This window comes from Symphodus melops, assembly GCF_947650265.1.
Source record: "Symphodus melops genome assembly, chromosome: 21".
NCBI lineage: Eukaryota > Metazoa > Chordata > Actinopteri > Labriformes > Labridae > Symphodus > Symphodus melops.
This window is the reverse complement of record NC_136711.1, coordinates 9,892,926-9,911,520: the sequence shown is the minus strand read 5'-3', so window position 1 is coordinate 9,911,520 and position 18,595 is coordinate 9,892,926. Positions and strand designations below refer to the sequence as shown.

The following is an 18,595-nucleotide window of genomic DNA, read 5'->3' as shown; positions in this document are numbered from 1 at the left end:
TTTTTTTTTTATTAGTTTGACACATGAGCTATTCAGGTGAGCCTAAACTCAGCTGTTCGTGTCTTTATAGCAACTATCACAAAGACTTTTCAAAACCAGAACCTCAGAAAGGCATTAACCCTTAAATTCCAGGACAATAAATAGATATCAGTCAGGACTGTGGTTCTGCAGTTGAAGCATTTCACTGTGTGCCCCATACTGATAAATATAGATGTCCTCAGTGCGACATGTTTGAGTTGGAGAGTTCCAGCAGTTTACTCTTTTAGTAATAAATCAGGCCTTCACAAAAGGCAATATGGCCGATCTCTATGGCAACTCCAGGCTCTCCACATAAGACATACAGAACGCAGCCATAGGTATCTAGAGACAGACACGCTTCACTTTATTTACGAGTAAGTCCAAGACTTCCAATCACCATCCCAGCCATGAAAGCGACTATAAATGTTTTTTTTTCCAGTTAATAATTGTTCATAAATGCCTTAAACTAAGCGCTGGTTTCTGTCCTGAAGGAATCTTAAAATGACTAAGCAATAGCTGGTTGAGAGACTCTCTGGAGGGGCCCAAGGGTGAGCGAATGGAAGGAGGAGTCGGCCCCTGAGACGCCTGCAAGCCGTCGGGATACACACTGGCTCAACCACAAAAATGAGCCTTTGGCCAGTGTTGGCTGCCCCTCTGGCTTTACAAAAATACACTCTCACTGACACACGCACTCACCAGCAGGAAAGTGTTTCTGGAGGGGGCCGAGGAGCATGCAGAGTGGAAGAAAGATGATGGGAGAGTTTGGGAATAGGGTGGAAATGGAGGGATGGGGTGTTATGAATTCATTCATATTTCTCCCCCTCCCTGTATAATCAAGCCAAACCTCACTGGGTGAATCAGTGTTCCTCATAAACAAGCCGCAAGCACACAATGGCGCCTCCAACTCTAGAAAACCAGAGCGAAGGAATTAGAGAAAAAATAGTGACAGAAAGAAGGCATGCCAAAATACATAATGACATGCAGGCAAAGGGGAACACTGTCAGCAAAACATGTAAATACGCTGAAATAAACAGCACAAGAACTTGAAGCTTTTGGAAATGTCATTTTTACATTCCCATTGATAATATCAAGGTTAAGAGTTCATCGCAAATGAACAGCCTGTTCTGCTTTTTACACCATTTCTTCAGCCTGGGTCTGCAAAGATCATCAGATCATGAAGAAGGACGCAGAAAGCCTTCAAAGGAGAATTGAAAAGGGGACGTTACCTTACTAAGAGGCAACCATATCAGTGATTCAGTTTTCCAGTGGCTTGGACCAGCAGCCACCTTTAGTCTCAGAATATCAGTGTTCCAGCGACCAATTATTTTATTGGCTGCATGTTTTTCTTCATTCAGTTTTTTATTTTTTTTTAGGTTTTAAAATGGATTGAAATTGTCTTGGCTTTGCTGAGTTCCAATGTTTGATTGTTTTTGGGGTTTTTTGTCACATGTGGTTGGAGTCCACCTATGCCCATGAGAACCCAAAAGAAGCATCATAAATATACGTTGAGGTTTTCATTTACGGAGTCGTTGTTTTCTGTTTGCAACATGAGACATATAATTCACGAGCCATGTCTTAATCCTTCCCTTTGAGACTTGCTGAGAGCCCTACACCCTTCTCACCACCATATCTGATTCCTCGAGCTCTGCCATGATTGTGCACAAAAGCAACACAGGACCCTCTTAGGACTAATTTATTCAGATTACGGGCAATTATAGTTTATTACCATTTTGTAGGGAAAGCAGGGCTAATTTGCAGTATTTGTTTAGCGAATGTCTAATAGCGGGGAAGTGGAGGGAGCCTTTGCGCTTCCTGCTGTGCGAGCTGTGATGCTGCCGGAGAACTGTAGCGTAGCACAAATATTAACGACTCATTTCCTCCTCACCTGGAAGACAAGAGTGGAGCCAATCCAGATACATCAGTGCTAATAGCTCAAATAAATCATTTTATGGCGTGTTGTCTTTTGGAGGAACAGATCTGGAAAATCAAGCCATGATGTTTTTAATCGTGAAAAGAAAACTTGTTTTCTTCATTTTTGTTATTGTTCCTTATGTACTACGACTGTAGAGTTTTGCTTCTGCAACTGGCTTCAATGCTCGCTCAGCTTAGCATTAGCTGGCCAAAGTCATTGTCACTGGAGTTCAAATCATGAGTGAAAACAGCCTTGATGGGAGTGTTGTCTTTTTTTAAGTCCAGTTCCAAAAGGGTTTTGAGTTCAGACTTCAGCAGTTCTCGTTAATATTTAGAACCCTTTGAAGGAGGCGAGTGATTATTTATTGTTTAATTTATGCAAATAATTGAGGTAGGATTTTGTGGTATGAACTGTAAGCCAGCATTCTGTTATGGAAATTCTTATGCATGCTAATTTAATGATTCAATTTGAAAACACTTATTTTTTTTACAATTTAATAACAGTTATGACCGTCATATTAGTCAAGCATGCGTCAAGCAAAGTATTTGCTTTGAATGGGCAGCTCGAGTACGAACAGGCGTGGCAGTAGCTCAGCCCATAGAGACTAGATTTGGGATCCAGAGGGTTACAAGTTCAAGTTTCCTTTGCTGGAGAGATACCAGTTCACTGCTGAAGGGCGGCGAAGGCAGGAATATTTTTGATCAAGTTAACACAATATTTTCAGGCAGGATTAGGAGTAAGTGTGTGCTCTACTCTTGGCAAGGACTTTTCCATTTCTACGAGTGAGCTAATGTCCAGTGTGACGTAAACTCACACTGTAGCTCCGTATCTCTGTTTGTATCTGTGCTCGTCCGCTGATGTGATAATGAAAAAGTGCTGTGCTGCGGTTCAAGAGTGAACGCTACTTTGCTCAGCTGTTTTTGCCCTCCGGCCCTCTGCGCTGTTAATGTGACAGAAAGCGATGAATTCAATGTTTGTTTGTTGTTTTTCATTAAGGACGATAGGGGCAATAGGCGATAGAGTTCTGGCAGTACAATGCTGGCAGATTCTCTTGTTTACCTCCGTGTCTCTACTGCTAAATAATGTAACTGACTTTGTGCCAAATGACACTGTCACTTGCTAGCTCATGCTCCGTGCTGTCGAACTCGGCATCCTTTTTCGTGAAACTCCACCAAATGTAACGCATGAAAGAGTCCGTGTGTTGCGTTGCTCCTGCACCACTAACTCTCGTTTTTTTGTCGCCGTGCGATGGCGTCTGTGTTGATGTATTTCGGTGCCCAGTTTGTGACAGGAAGAGGGGAAGCGCTGAGGTTATTTGATTGCTTCATTATGGTCATATATACGGCCATATATTTATGTACACTTTGTTATGTATGTCATTACATGTACACCAGTCCAGTGAGTGTTTGTTTGTTTGTGTGCATGTGCCTGTGTGTGTAGGAGGGAGTAAAGAGGGCTCAGTGTTTGGACCACCCTGCGAGCTGGGCTGAGTGACAGCATGGGCCTCCAGATTCCACACACACACACACACACACACACACACACACACACACACACACACACACACACACACACACACACACACACACACACACACACACACACACACACACACACACACACACACGCACGCACGCACGCACGCACACAAACACAGTCAATCACGTACAGTGCTCAAACACACGCGTCAGCAGGCTCATTTTTCAACATGTTTTCTACTCTATTAATGTCTCATGACCAAATACATATCATGCTCCAAAGCAAACATGCTGTATTAAAAAGAAATAAATCATTTGGGAACACACACTCGCTGGTGCCACCCAGTAGTATCACATTGAATATACAAGTGAACCTGTTCATTAAGAGCTAGCCCTCGACGCTACATTTCTTCACACCTGATTCAAAGCGACAGGTCAAACACATTCAAGGTGCTTTAGACGTCATATTTTGTCTGTGAACCTCGGGAATAAAGTAAATGTGGTGATGACATGAAGCTTAATTCAAACAAATTGTAACTTCTTTTCAGACCGCTTTGACTCTAATTTAACATTAATAATTGGTCTCGGAATGAATAGAGGCACAGGTCCAGTTATCCACCACAATGAAGTGCTAACAGTGTGTGTTCAGGCCCTCAGTCAGAAATTCAAAACAGGTCAGGCTGCCATGATGTCATTCATATCGAAGGTTTGTTTTCCTTCATAAGGTTTCTAATTATTTGAACCCTGCTCTCACGACAAACACACACACACACACACACACACACACACACACACACACACACACACTCTGGGAGTGATTCTCTCTGCTTCAGGTGACAGGGCCACATTCCTTTTTTCACACTTGCTTTTCTCCTTTGTTTAGTCACTCGCCGCACTTTTATTGCGACCTGCAAAGGCTGAGATAGCCACAATCACCTGATTACAAGGTAATTATTAGCTGTAAAAAAAACCTTTGCAGTACAGGTCATCTGGAAACAATTTGTATTTGACCTCTGAACCTATCTTTGGTGAGGTTTTGTATTATGTCATTATAACTGACCTGATATTATCCAGTCCTTAAAGAATAAAAGGAAGATCATCTAGTAAATCCATACCCCAGCCGTCTCAGATGAGAGGACAGTGCGGAGAATTGATGGAACGGCGTATAGCTGGCATGAATCATTCTCATAAGAAGGTGAATTCGATCTCGAAGATTTACCGTAACACCTGTACGTCAGACAAGAATTTTCTCACACGCAGCGCTTCAGTTTCCACTATTTACACACAAATACACCATCAGTTCATATAACTCCGACTAATTAAAAAGTCTTCAGAACACTAATTTCAGTGTTTTGATAGATGAGTGACTCAACTGAAAAGAGCTCTGCTGCAAAAAGCAGCAGAACAGGCAGCTGTTAGCGGCAGCAGAGAGAGTGAAGGGGGGGGGGGAGAGACGGCGGCTTGCAGCAGGCCGACTGACTGAGAGACATCAAAGAGGACGACAGCAGCGCTGAGCTGAGCCTGCTGCAGTGATTAAAAGCAGGGGGCAAGCTAACGTCTGGATGGGCCATTTAAAACTAATGAGGGCGAGTAAACAGCCATGACCACTGGCATGTGTAGGCGGTGTGAATATATGTTGGCGTGGGTCAGGCCGCCTATCTGCGAGCAACGAACAACATGTGCAAGCATGGGGAAGCGGAGGATAAAGAATACTTCTGTCGCTGAATTTCAGCCACATTTCTGTTGTCGGGACGCTATCGTAAGATCATGTCTAGATTTCAACAAACAGGATGTCACAAACTGGTGAAGTTCGCCCCCCTCCGTGACGTGTAATCGCCTCCCTAGCCGAAGATGTGTCCATGCAGTCGTGTGCTGATAATTATTGTCGTCATATTCGACATCAAAAATTGACTCAGCCTGTGTCTCTCTCACTGCCTGTGTATGGCTTCGAGTGTGGCTCGCTCTGAGGGACGTAGGCGGGAGGCATTGGACTTCATGAATGACTCATGTTACTCCGATCAATTGTCCTTTCCTCGGGCTGTTGAGACACACACAACCAGCAACATACGCGATGAGTGAAGATAGTGACAGGAAGAGGAAACGAAGTGCTGACACGAGCGCATCAATTTGCGGACGACAAAACGGCGTTGTGATTCATCTGGGTTGAACGTTGTAATTTCTGGTGTGTAAAGTGATCGCGTACGTCATAAGTGACATCAACACTAAACGCATCGCAGGCAGTTATTAGTCATCATGATTGCCTGCGTGTACTTCTTAAAACTGTCGCTAAACTTGCACTTTTCTTTCTAACTTCTTCTTCTTCTGTTTTTTTTTTTTTTTTTGTACATAACCTCGTCTTGGCTTTAAGCTCCTATTCGTATTTGCAACTCAATTCTCTTCTTCTTCTTCATCTTCTTTTTCCCCCGTTGTCATCATGTTTTCCATGTTCAAAGCACAGCTTAAGTCGAGGCACAGACTGCAGAGCTCCTTCAGCAAGCCACAGTTTTCTTTGTTGATAATCCAAGTGCTTGGCTGTGTGATAGCACCAAAAGCCAACCCATCGTAACGGATTCCAGTCTCCCTCCACCCCCGCCTCCCCCCCCCCCCCCCCCCCCCCCTTCACAATGTGACTCTTTTATTATTACAAGTTGCGTTTAGTGTCAGACTTGAATTATTCCTCGATTCCAGCGCTCTTCCAAGATCTAATGAGCAAATGATCCGCGGAGGTGAAGTTAATGGGTGTCCCGTTTCACAAAGTCCCCAGTTATTTATGTCAATGAGCGCCATTGTGTGGAAACGTGGCAGAGCCGTGCTAACCGCTCGACTTGTTTAGATTTTCTCTATGGAATCCCACACCCATTGTAAGCCAGCATTAACCACCAGACCGATGTGTGTGTGGGCATGTGTCTGTATTTCTGCGTGTGTGTGTTTTATTCGTTTGTTAAGTGCTGTCTAGGATGTACGACACAGTGTGTGTGTGTGTGACATGTGTGTTTATGTAAGGACGCACTGACCGATACACAAAAAGGTAGACGTAATGAAAGTATATACTTATGGATGCAAACGCCACACATTGGCCATCCCATTGCACACAATCCCATATAAACAGATACAAGCTCACCACAGACAAGCAGAGCCACAGACCTACCAGCACATACCGAGACAACCCCCTACACACACACACACACACACACACACACACAGAACCAGAGACCCACCACCAGCATCAACACCCACAGGCTCAAGCTCGCTGACATCATGGCTTGGATGACAGCACGTCTTCCAGCCCTATTAGTCTGATTGTAGGTGGCTCCGCCGCAGTGATTTATGGGTAAATATCCATAGTCTCTCTCTCTCTTTCTCTCCCTCACTGCTTAGTTGATTTAGAGCCATGTTTTGGTCCCTTTGGTCCCCCGAACCACAAGATTTGGAGGGGGGAATCGTGTACAAATAATAACATTGTAAACATGGAGACAGAGTAAGAGAGGACGCCGTCCTGTCAGTCTCTCACCCCCCCTGCACATGACATTGACATGTTTTGATTTGCCATTGAAACCAGGAAGTTTCTCTTTTTTTTGCACCCCCCTGCACACCTGTAACTCTTAACTGTGTTCAGTGTATTCTTAATAGCAGGTTGTTTTTCTTTTGCTTGTTTTACAATTGACATCATGTATCTGTCTTTCACCTCTCTGTTCTCTTCTCTTTCACTATTTTTTGCTAAAGAAGTGTCTCAGTTTTAAAGAGCCCTATTCATTCTGTCAAATATACCACAGTGGAAAATGGATTGACAAAAGAAAGAGAGACAGAAAAAACATTTCCCTGACCTCTAAGGGGGCAAAAAAAAATTTTTTTATATTATGCTTACAGAATTATGACTTTATAAATTCATGATTTTGGTGGTTCCTCTGAAGCCCCAAAATGTGATCTGTAATTAGTCACAGTAATACCATATATTACTGAAGGTTAACAGTATCAAACGTTTTTTTTTTTTTTAATGGGGCTGTGTTTTGATACGATTGTTGTTACCCTCTGTTTAAATGTCCAAGATAAATAGTGTAAGCTGTAAACTGCAATGACCCCAAAGATTATAAGGCTCATTTACTTGGTAATTTGTGTTAATTGGACACTATGTTGGAAGAGATATCTCAAAACTTTTTCTCCAAAAGCTTAGGCCTCGTCCACACATAGGCGGTTATTTTGAAAGAGAAATATGTTTTTTTCCACCTCCGTTTAAAAAACAAAACAGATCTTGTCCACACGCGCTACGTTTTTAAAAAACATCTTCATCCACATGAAAACGCATTTTTCCAGCCTCAACCATATCAATGTGTTGTCCCAACCAACACCTGATGTTCAGCCACTACCATCGGACTGTGTCGTCCCCCCTGCGTATTAACCCATATGCTCTTTTGTGAAGCCTCTTGAGGTAGCACTTGTTATGAATTGGCAATCTACAAATAATGAATGATAGATTGAAGTCACGACATGCTTGCATTTTCTCGCCACTCCTCTGCAATGATCATTTCATTCACAAAGAAGTCCAGTCTGGTGTCTGTGCTCGTCAACACAGTGAGAGAGTCACTGTATATGCATGCGTAAAAAAGTCCAGTTAGCAATGCTAAAAGCAGCACGAGGTGGTTGCGTCTGCTTTTGCATTAATCTCATGGAAACAAAAGTGACAGTGTCAAACGGAGGAGAAACAGGCACACAGTGTGACGTTAGAAGCCCAGAAATCTGTTTTTCCTGTCTACCATGGACTGCAAATATTATTGTATTAATACTGTATTATGATTATAACATTGCTGTCTGCATATAAACACCTTAAACAGGAATGGTCAAAACAGACCTACCTACATGTAGATGAGACCTTAGAGTTTTAAATAGATGAATATGTTTTTACTTTTATTTGGACAACGTCTGAATGTTTTATTGCTTTTATTGCACAGCTCCTTAGTGGACAGAATGTTCGTTTGCCCAGCTTGTATAAGCAGAAAGCCTTACAGTAATTCAATGATCGTGTTTACGGCAATTGTATGTTAATGTGCTGAAATTATATGACACTAGTATTATTACCCAGAAGGCTTGGCACTGCGTTGTGCTGAAACCTGCTGTCATAATCTCTTGAAAGGCCACCGAGCAACCCATTGAGAGCCCTTCAAGGAACCTGCTAGATGTGTGTATGTACAAGAATAATCTGTGTGTTTTGGATGTGTGCATAATTGTGTGAGAGCTATAATTAGAAAAGCTACTCCTGACTGACAGGTGTTGGGGACAACCTGCTGTGGTCCCACAGTGAGGCATGCTGGGTGATTGCATCTCTTCTGGTCTCAGCTCCAGAATTTGGCAAGTGAATCTTAAGGTCAGGTTAGGAATGGATGGCTGGATGATGTATGGATGGATGAATAAATGGATGGATGATGTATGTATGATGGATGGATGATGTATGGATGATGGATGGATGGATGAATAAATGGATGGATGGATGTATAGATGGATGGACGATGTATGGATAGATATATGGATGGATGATGTATAGATGGATGGACGATGTATGGATAGATATATGGATGGATGATGTATGGATGGATGGATGATGAATGGATGATGGATGGATGTATGGATAGATATATGGATGGATGATGTATGGATGTATATATGGATGGATGATGGATGTATAAATGGATGGATCCATTTAAAGATGGATGGCTGGATGGACGGACAGACAGACGGACACATGTAGGAAGGGAAGGTTAAAATAAGAGATTATGACACATTTCCTGTTTCCTTTCAAAGCCTTGGTAGCATGTTTGTCATTTACATCAGCTATGAGTCATGTTCCCTATATCGCTCAATCCTCAGTATGTATTGTAGTCACTGGACAATGTGGTGGCAGAGATTTGTGCCCACAGTCAGAACTGAAAACTCACAGAGAGTCACAACATCAGACTGTATAAATAACGGACATAGCCACCGTGATGTCTCCAATTGTTTTCTCATCTGCATAAACGAAGCCTTGAGTTTTTGCATTTGGCTGCCATGTTGTTTTTGCTTTTCTGGAGCCAGATGGGACCATATTTGATCTAGAGGGTGGTGCTGGACAGGAGTGAGGTTTAGACAAAGTTAAGACTAAACTCTCATGGCTCTTACGCTGGCACTGGATATGAGCTTGTTTACCCGTGTGTGTTTCCCCTGAGTGGATTTCTGTCTTGGAGTTGCCTGACTATAGCTGTTTATTTATCAGAATGGAGAAGCTAAGAGAGCTTGGGGAACATTGGGGACTTGCCACTTTCCAATGAAAGTTACAGTGTATACCTGCTTAGTCCAAAAATAAACAAAAACACACATCATGACAATGAAACATCACCACACACCTACCTCTATGTTGATTTCTCTACTACAATGATTTGTTTTGATGCTCAAAGACTGAGCTGGTGGGCCACTACAGGAAGTACTGTCATGATGCTTTCAGAACCAGAACCAGAATTGGTTTTATACAAGTACATTTAGATATACTAGGAATTTGTCTTGGTGTATTGGTGCGAAAGGAAAAAAAAAAAACCAAGGCTGAAATAAGTACTTAAATAAAATAAAATAGGAGAAGCAATTACTAATATATAAATTAGAATTTAAAAAATGTCAAACATAGAGAAGAATAAAAAAGTCAAAATGTTCACAAGGTGCATGAGAGAAAATACAATTAAAGTCCAGTGAGCGTTAATGTAACATAGAGACATATTCATTCTTCTCATGGTGTTTCTGAGCTGATGCTCAGTTTGGGGTTCAAGAACTTATAGTGGTGTCCTGTGTGTGTTGTCATGCACTGGTGTGATGGTGACCTGAATGCACATCTACTATTCTTTCTACAACACTGTGTCATTATGCAGACCAGAAGTGCACATTTCATTTTTATCAGTTCACATATTGAAATGGTTATTGTAAATTATAACACACTCTGTGCTGTCACACTAATGCACGATTGTTCGCTGTAAATAGCAAAGCTGCATGACTATAAATGTATACAGTGAAAGTACATAGGTTTATGTGTGGGCTACTGTATTACCATTGGCTAGGAACCTCTTTCAGTTGAAATGACCCAGAGGAGATTAAAACTGCTTTATATTTAAAGAAAACGACCCAAACTCAAATGAATGATAATTAGATTATTATATAATTCATGGGTGGCCACATTAGATTCATATGAGCACATGTTATGTAAAGGGCTTCTCTTTAAGGACATCACAGTGTGGTAGGTCTTGTGTGAGTCAGCCTCATGTGGGATTCACTGATTCACAGTGTACTGGGGTAGTCCGACTCATCGTGATTACTCAGAACTGTTAGCCATGCCTCAGTGGGGTAGTTGCTCTTTGGCATGTAGAAAGACAATTAGAATTCTTCATGGTATGAATTTGACTGTGGTTGTTTGGATATTTCTTACACATCCCCCTTGCCCGGGTCCGACTAAACTTTGTTGTAAAAAAGGTTTGATAAGTGAATCACTGTCCATTAAAAACAAAGACCTTTTATTATCTTTTCATTTAATTCTATCACTTCACCTGTATGCTAATCTTGTCTAATCAAAGAACTCTTGCTAAATTGTGTTCTTTGCTCTCTTCTCATGAATACCATGTGGTGCTTCATCTTTCTGGGAGCTGCTTCCACAGTGTGTTACTCCACTTAAAGTACATCTCATAGTAAAAAAAAGACTTTATATGAAAACACAAATGCACCAGAGCTCATTCTAGCTGTTTGTCGCACAATACAGAGAAAAGCATCCCAACATGTAATAAACTAATCTAAGTTAATACATTGCTAAACTCTGTTCTGAATATTAGCCCCAAACATTATTCGCAAAAAATGCTGTATTATCAGTTTCTCTGCAGTCAGTATATTGTGAAACAAAAGTAGCTCACGCACAAGCAGAAAATGTTGCAAAGCTAAGTAAATGAATTTATATACATTCTTTCAACGCTTGCTTATTTGAAGTATTATGGCAAATCCTGTACGAGTGACGTCTTGCTGGCGTACGTGCTCCAGGTTGCACAAGGTGGTCTCAGAATAAAACATGGATATTGCACCTGCTACATGACGTCCTCCTTCTCGTCTCATCTGCACAACTTCTTCTCCTTCTGCAATCCCCCCCCCCCCCGATCATTCTCCTCAGGCTACCGTGTCCATAATGAGCATTTCCTCCTACCTCCCCCCCTTCCAACTATTCTCTCACTTTCTTCCCCCTCCTCTCCTGTCCTTCCCTTCTCACTGTGTGCAGAATTGGAGAAGCTTATTGCCTAGCAACCACAATTAAAGTACAACAAGTCAGTGGCGGTAGCAGCCACCATCGGAGACAGATTCACCAACGCTTCGTGTGAACAACGGCTTCAGACAGCAGGAAAAGGAGATCCAAAGAGTAGAATAGGAAAGGGAGAGGAGAGAAGAGAGGAAGTGGAAGTTGGACAGGTGAGCGGAGCCACCGCTGCAACAACACAGTCAGGACTTTGGGTTTTTGCAACAGGAGAAAATCAGAAGACGGAGAGTGGAGTAACATTCTCCGGCTGAGCTCACTTGTTGAACTCGACAGGTACGTGTGTAAAGGAATCAGAGGAAGCAAAGGGAAATATCATGCAGCTATGAAGGTTTGTTTTTTACTATTGGGTGATGTCGCTGCGTGTTTTTATCTGTTTGCACGTGCTTAGATATTCAAGGAAACCAGTGTTTACCAGATTAAGCTTTAAGGCACACAGAAAGAACACAGCCTCTGTTGTCAGTGTTGTTTCACAACTGTGAGGGAAATTACTTTTTTTTATACCTGCTGTGAAGATGCGTGTTCACGCACCTGTTTCAGAACACACAGTCAAAGTGGAAACTTAAACCTGTGGGTAAAAATGTGATGTGATGGAACCTTTTTCAGACTGAATCAGTGATTCCTGTGTATTTATAAATACAAGTGCTTTGTGATCTTTTCACTGATGGTCTTTTTTCTTAATGATTTATCCATTTGATTTAATTAGCAAAAATGTCTTTCACCTGATGAGTAAAGCCTGCTGATTGTCTCCCATACATTCCCCAGTGTCATTAAGCTAATTGACTAATGTGTGAAGGACAACTGTAAGGTGTGATACCTCTCACTTACATTGTGTCTATGCTTTTTTTTTTTTTTTTTGGCTCAGGGCATCTAAGGACTGCTCACCGCAGACCTAGAATGGATGCACCTGGAGGAGAGGGTTCTGTGTGAGCAGTCCAATAAATGTTGCTAATATTTGTATGTGATTTGTTGCGTTTTCTGTTGGCACAGCAGAAGTAGAGGTTAGTGTTCACACAGGTACATTTATATTAAACTACATGCATTAATGCAGTAATGAACAGACTGCGGGCTGTTGATCTATAAAAGGTGTGTTTTTGCGTATTTCCTCATTAACGTTGTTTGTTTCAATTAGTCACAAATGTAAGGTTGTTCAACATAAATTCAATTCAGCATCCAGGATGTGGTGACTCAAATCACAGATAAAAGGAGACAATTTTGCCGTTGTTGATATCATATTAAATCTAATTATTTCCCAAACTATGCTGCAAACCTTTGGATTTTTGAATTGTGAAGTTGCACATTTCAAATGACAACAGGGACTGTGGCAGCATTTGCTGAAGGGTCACTGAAAAAAGAATGAAACTCAGATGCACTATGAACCACAAATTGAATTTCTTTTCACACCAAAGATTGGGAAGAATTTGAATAAGACGATGTCACAATGCCTTGCTAAACTGCTGATGCGTTTCATTCTGTAATAGTGGGCCATCGTTTCTGCATTTAGATCATTCATTCTGAGTCTGCCTATTCATACTGTGATGTAGTAATTCATTCAGAGAGAGAGGGATCTATAATAGTGTTCCTTCACCCCCCACTGATCTATTTTTCAAAAGCAGGACACCCACCTGTCCTTCTCCCTGTGGCAGAGTGGCACTACCTGAGCCCCACTGTGGGGAAGCTGCGAGGTGAAATGTCAGTCACTCTGTATGGCCTCTCCCGTGCCCGCCAGGTGGATGAAGCTCATAGGCAGACACGTAGGCACAGTGAAGTTAAAATGTCACTGCACTGCACTCATAAAAGCACGCACACACACACACACGTTCAAAAAGCGGAGTAAAGGATTCACATGCTGGTCAAAATGTCGTCAAACTGCTCACGTTAACGCCCACACGCACACAACAAAATCAGATTCCTCTCAAGTTCAAGCTTGAGATTTACAGCGTTTTTTTTAAGATTTAAACCCTTTTACGCCTCTTACCTATTATTCACCCATGCTGTCTCAGTATGACTTTCACCTATTTTTATATTTCAGAGTAGCTTTCATTGTTAGGGGAAGTGAGTCAACCTGTCACCACCTCTGCACAAGTATTAACCCTGCATGTGGTTTACTGGCAAGTGCTATTGACTCCACAGAGTAACAAGCAGATTATATTGTCAGTTGATTGAAGATTTCGGCTTTTCTCAAAGGATTGAAATGTTTCAATGACTTCTATGCGCTTTTGTTAATGAAACATTGCAAGGGTAATGAGCATGAATCAACACTTTCCAAGTATGAAAGTACTGAAGAGTAGCAACATTTCAGTCCAAAAACGTCTCCAGCCTTCGTCCACCTACACATGTACCTGTTGAGCAGGTACTGTATTAATAACTGTAGTGTCCACCATAATGTCAGCATTGGTTTGTCGACTTACTTTTTTTTTTTTTTTTTTTAAAGATTACTGTTTTTGGCCCATTTTGGATAACCAAATGCACCGAATGAATCGAAACCAGCAACCAGCGTGGCGAGGACTGTAACCTCTCAACTCGTGAGATCGTTTGAGCTAACGCTGTTACCTGCCTTTTTAAAGATTTCACTTTGGCATTTGGCCACCGCCATGCTGGTTTTCTGGAGACAGAAGCTAGCAGATTTGGGATTTGGATGAGAGTGTGACGATGGATGAAGCGAGAGGGCTGGCAAAGGGCAATTATCCAAGCTACATCCTTTGCCCTTGGCTCATTCATCAGCTGCTGAACCAGATTGGTAGCAGAATAACTTAAGTTACTTAAACTTAAATTCAACAAAATCAATTGGATGACCACTTTCGAATTAGCCTACAAACGTGCTCACGTAAAAATATGAATGAACTACATTTTAATTCACTGAGAAGCTGGAGCACTCTTCTTGGATGCTCCATTCGTATGTTAGTTTAACAATCTACAAAACTGGCCCAAAGATTTGTCTGATGGAAGTCTATCCAATTTTTATTTTTATTTAATAAATCCTGAAACGCATCAAATACATCAGTGACTGATTTAGCTTTGTTGACACCTACGTAGCAGCAACCCTTTTACTCTCAGTCATATAAAGGTGAGTCCCAATAAAACTGCTGTTTTGAAAGGAGAAGTTAGCATACAGCTCTTTTTTTTGGGGGGGGGGGCTTTCTGTGTGAATATGTGGCCCGATAGGGATGTATTCACTTTCGGAGGAACTGCATTGTATTGCACATTGCCTTGAGCTCTCCCTGGAGGTTCCAGCTTGGTACAGAGTGGGTTTGTTTGCCTCGCGTGGGCTCTTCTGTCAGTCTGAGCACGTGTTAGCGCTGAAAGCTATAGGCTACATCTCTCTGAAATGTGGACAGCAGCGGGATGCGTGTGTGTACCTTTGTGTAGAAGTGTGTATTTTTGAGTGTGTGTGTGCGTGTACCTAATAGGTTCATTCTGCCAGAGGGATGTTGCAGACATCCCCTGTTGAGCCCAGCAGAGCATTATATTCTCTCAAGTGTTATTTTTAAACTTGGGGATTTGTGAACTCAGTTGACTTTATCATCCTCTCACATGCTGTTTTCTGCTGCACACAAATGTCAGGTTTTAATAAATCCACCAAGTACATCTACTGGATCAGTGTTTGTAATTATAGCCAGGGAGCTAATTGCTGTCACTGGAGACAAGGTTATTACCCATGTCCATTTTTCTTACAGGGAGCCATTGATCTATGGAATGGTGTTGCTTTAAATGTAAATTAAAGTCCAGATAAGTGGGGGATGATACAAATGTTAACTGCTGGTCACCTTGACTATAATAAAACCAAACTCAATTATTGGAGAAAGAAGGATATTACTTAGTCTGTGTTCACTGACTTTGGGATTCTTTGATTTAGAACATGTTTTTTTTTGCAGAACTGTGCATAACATCAGCTTTTCATCATTTCTGTTTCATGTGTAATCACACCTTTGATTCCCTTTATGGTTTTACTGCATCTCGCTCTATGATTACTTAAGGTCGGATAATGATGATTTTCCAGTCTCTGATGGTGATCAGTGTGTTTCTTTTCTTATTTGCAGAGTCTGGGCTCAGCTGATCGAAGGGAGAATCAGAATAAGAAGTAAGTCCTATCCTTAATACACCTTCCTACATCAGCCCATGCCCCCTTCTTGTATTCATTTTTGTCTTAACTTCACTTTCCCCATCACTGTTTGTTTGGGAAAATTAACAAAAATGTTTGAAGAGAATGGCTTCCAATGAATTTATCCAATACCACTAATCAATGTTGCCAACATGGTTTCTTGACAATGTCGAAAGAAAATCTTGATGCTTTAAGCAACGTCAACACTTCGTAATTTCAAAGATTTTGACCTGATTCATCCGTGCGTTTACCTGCCTGTGATCTCAAAAGTGTGTGTTTTAAGTGAAGTCTGTTCTGGCCCGACTTACATAGTTAGGTTTGTTTTTCCAACAAAGCAGAAGAAAGCGATATGACATCTGCTGCGGGTTTGCGGATAAAGCTGAGGAGCATTTCACCAGGAGAGGACAAGCAAGCGTTTAGCTAAACTGGTCTCCACAAAATAAACACTGTGATGGAGATTAACAACGTAACAGCAACAGCGGTTTTGTACTTAACAACATAAAGAACGTTTTGTTTTTTTTGACGAGAATGAAACCTGTTTTTTTTGTTTTTTTTACACTGAAGTGGGTAGTAGTTTTATGTGGTCTGTTACAATAAAAAAAATCCCAATGCTGCTATTTATCCTCAGTAAACATCTGCTTTTCTAATGAGAGAGCATTTTGTGCTTGCCAATAACATCCTACCGTCAGAGCCTGTAATAAGACAAACACATTTTAAAGAAAACATGTGCATTTAAGCTCCGCTGAAATCTCTGTGAGAAAACACAAGAAACACCCTCAATCATTGGCTTTACTGCCGATCAATGACAAACGACTCTGGGCTAAATGTAAATGACAAGTGAGGTGGGGACTTATATCAAACTAAATTACCTGTGTACCTTAGTTGCCAGGCAACCAAAGCCATGGTCACCAATGCATATCATGGCTCTATATGTCTCTCCTGTCCTCCTCTTCTCTGCATTACAGCAGGCGGCTTTAGTAGCTTACATAGCGTGAAGAGCTACTTAGAATTTACATGAATGAAGTGTTCCCATGTCTTACTCTTGCACATGTCAGGAGGCATCATTCAGGGTTGATAGGAATCTTTACTCACTATATGCAAATCCCATGTTGCTATGAACTATCTTCCTCCTAAATGTTGGCAGTAAGCAACACGAACACCTGAATGTGTGCAGCAATTTCAGTCCAAGACAAATTCCCACAAGGAGACAATAAAGTGTATCGTATCATAACGTCTCCGAACGCCACAGTGGGAATGATGGCAGGATAAACAAGGAAGAGTGTATGAGAGTGTAGACGTGTGGCATCTGTGTGTGCATGTGTGTGTGCGTGTGTGTGTGTGTGTGTGTGTGTGTGTGTGATGTCCGAAAAACATCAGCTGCATATCAACTGGATTTAAAAAAAAAAAAAGAAAAGAAATCATTCTCATTCTTGGACATTTTCTTCCTGCTGGACGTCATAATGGTTGTAAATGGTCTCTGACTGTGTTTTAGACTTGTACGTAACATATGCTACATCATCGACAGAATACCATTTTTTTTGCTCTGCTCATTCGATGCATCTCATGGTGTCAAGTGTTCTGCTTCAGTGTTTAACTTAAACAGTCTTATATGCACGACGAGCACTGTGTGTGCTGGAGTGGCGACATCTGTTGCCAGGATACAAGCGACTGTATTCAGGAAGCTGCAGAATCATCATGCTATGTTTAGTTACGTGAGTCTTCCCCAGACATTGGAAGCAGAAACATGTACATAAGAATAAATGAATATATACACAGGGCTAAAGCACAAACACACACTTCTTAATTTGAGTGTATTTACAAATGATAATGATCAGATGCTGATTGAATCACTGCCTCTCTGTTTTGGCTCTGATCTGCTGTCAGTCGATGAGACGATTAGAGAAGCATAGAGACTTAAAAGGTTAACAAAAATAATAATAATATCAGGGGTACTAAGAGTTCTTTTTTTGTTACATTTAAAGATAAACAAATTGAGTCAAAGATGATTCCTAAAAAAAAAAAAAGAGTGTTTCCAATAAGGAAGCATGCATTAATCAAATGAACATCTCTGGGCAATTATTTTTGCACTGGACCAGAGCCTTTTAAAGAACACTAGAGATTGCCTTTCATTATTTAGTCCCCAGCCCTACATCATTTCACTTCACGTTAAGAAACGTTCTTAATGTCGCCTTTCTTTCACGCTGGCTGTGTGTTGCAGAGCGTACAGGAAGGAAGGGAGGACTAAAGAAAGGCTGGGGCACAGCGGTTGTCTTGGAGAATGGGGGATGCTCTTTTTTTTCTTCACAGGGCCAAGGATTTAGGTACGGATGTCAGGGAAAAGAGAACTTGATTGGACTAATTTATTCACGGGAGTGGGCCGTGTAATTGTTCTCATATGGGGCAGACGTACGAGTACGAGTGTGTGTGTGTGTGTGTGTGTGTGTGTGTGAGCTGGAATAACTTACTAAGGATAAGTAAGAGAGGATATGTGTTCTGCAGTAACGTACTCTTCTTCAGTTTTGTTTGGATGATCAAACCTAGCATACAGTTTTCTTTTTAGCGTTTTCAGTTCAGTAAAATAACAGACTTGTCCTTCAGTTTACCTGCAGGAATGTGAACACTGTCTCAGTGCTGAGGCAAAATCAGCACACTCAATCACCTTGATGTCTGTTGTCCTTCTTATTGATGATATACAGTCAGCTATTCCTTTCAACCCCCCCCCCCCCCCACACACACACACACACCACTCCCCACAGCTGAAGACTTTTCCTCCCAGCAGTAGCTGC

The 18,595-nt window shown here is 41.5% G+C and overlaps 2 protein-coding genes across 5 annotated transcripts in view; both read left to right on the top strand.

Moving 5' to 3' along the window:
* Positions 1–18,595, top strand: part of LOC306842289 (heparan sulfate glucosamine 3-O-sulfotransferase 2-like) — a 264,943-nt gene that overhangs the window by 179,044 nt on the left and 67,304 nt on the right. The gene's annotated exons all lie outside the window — the stretch shown is intronic.
* The window catches only part of ankfn1b (ankyrin repeat and fibronectin type III domain containing 1b), a 135,472-nt gene that overhangs the window by 69,631 nt on the left and 47,246 nt on the right, over positions 1–18,595 (top strand). For 3 of the 4 annotated variants that reach the window (XM_079372423.1, XM_079372422.1, XM_079372421.1), the window contains one exon: positions 15,748–15,788. In XM_079372423.1, coding sequence (XP_079228549.1) covers positions 15,748–15,788 — 41 coding nt within the window. Of the gene's footprint in view, positions 1–11,710; positions 11,863–15,747; positions 15,789–18,595 lie in introns of those variants that run through there. The other variant, XM_079372425.1, reaches the window with a different exon arrangement.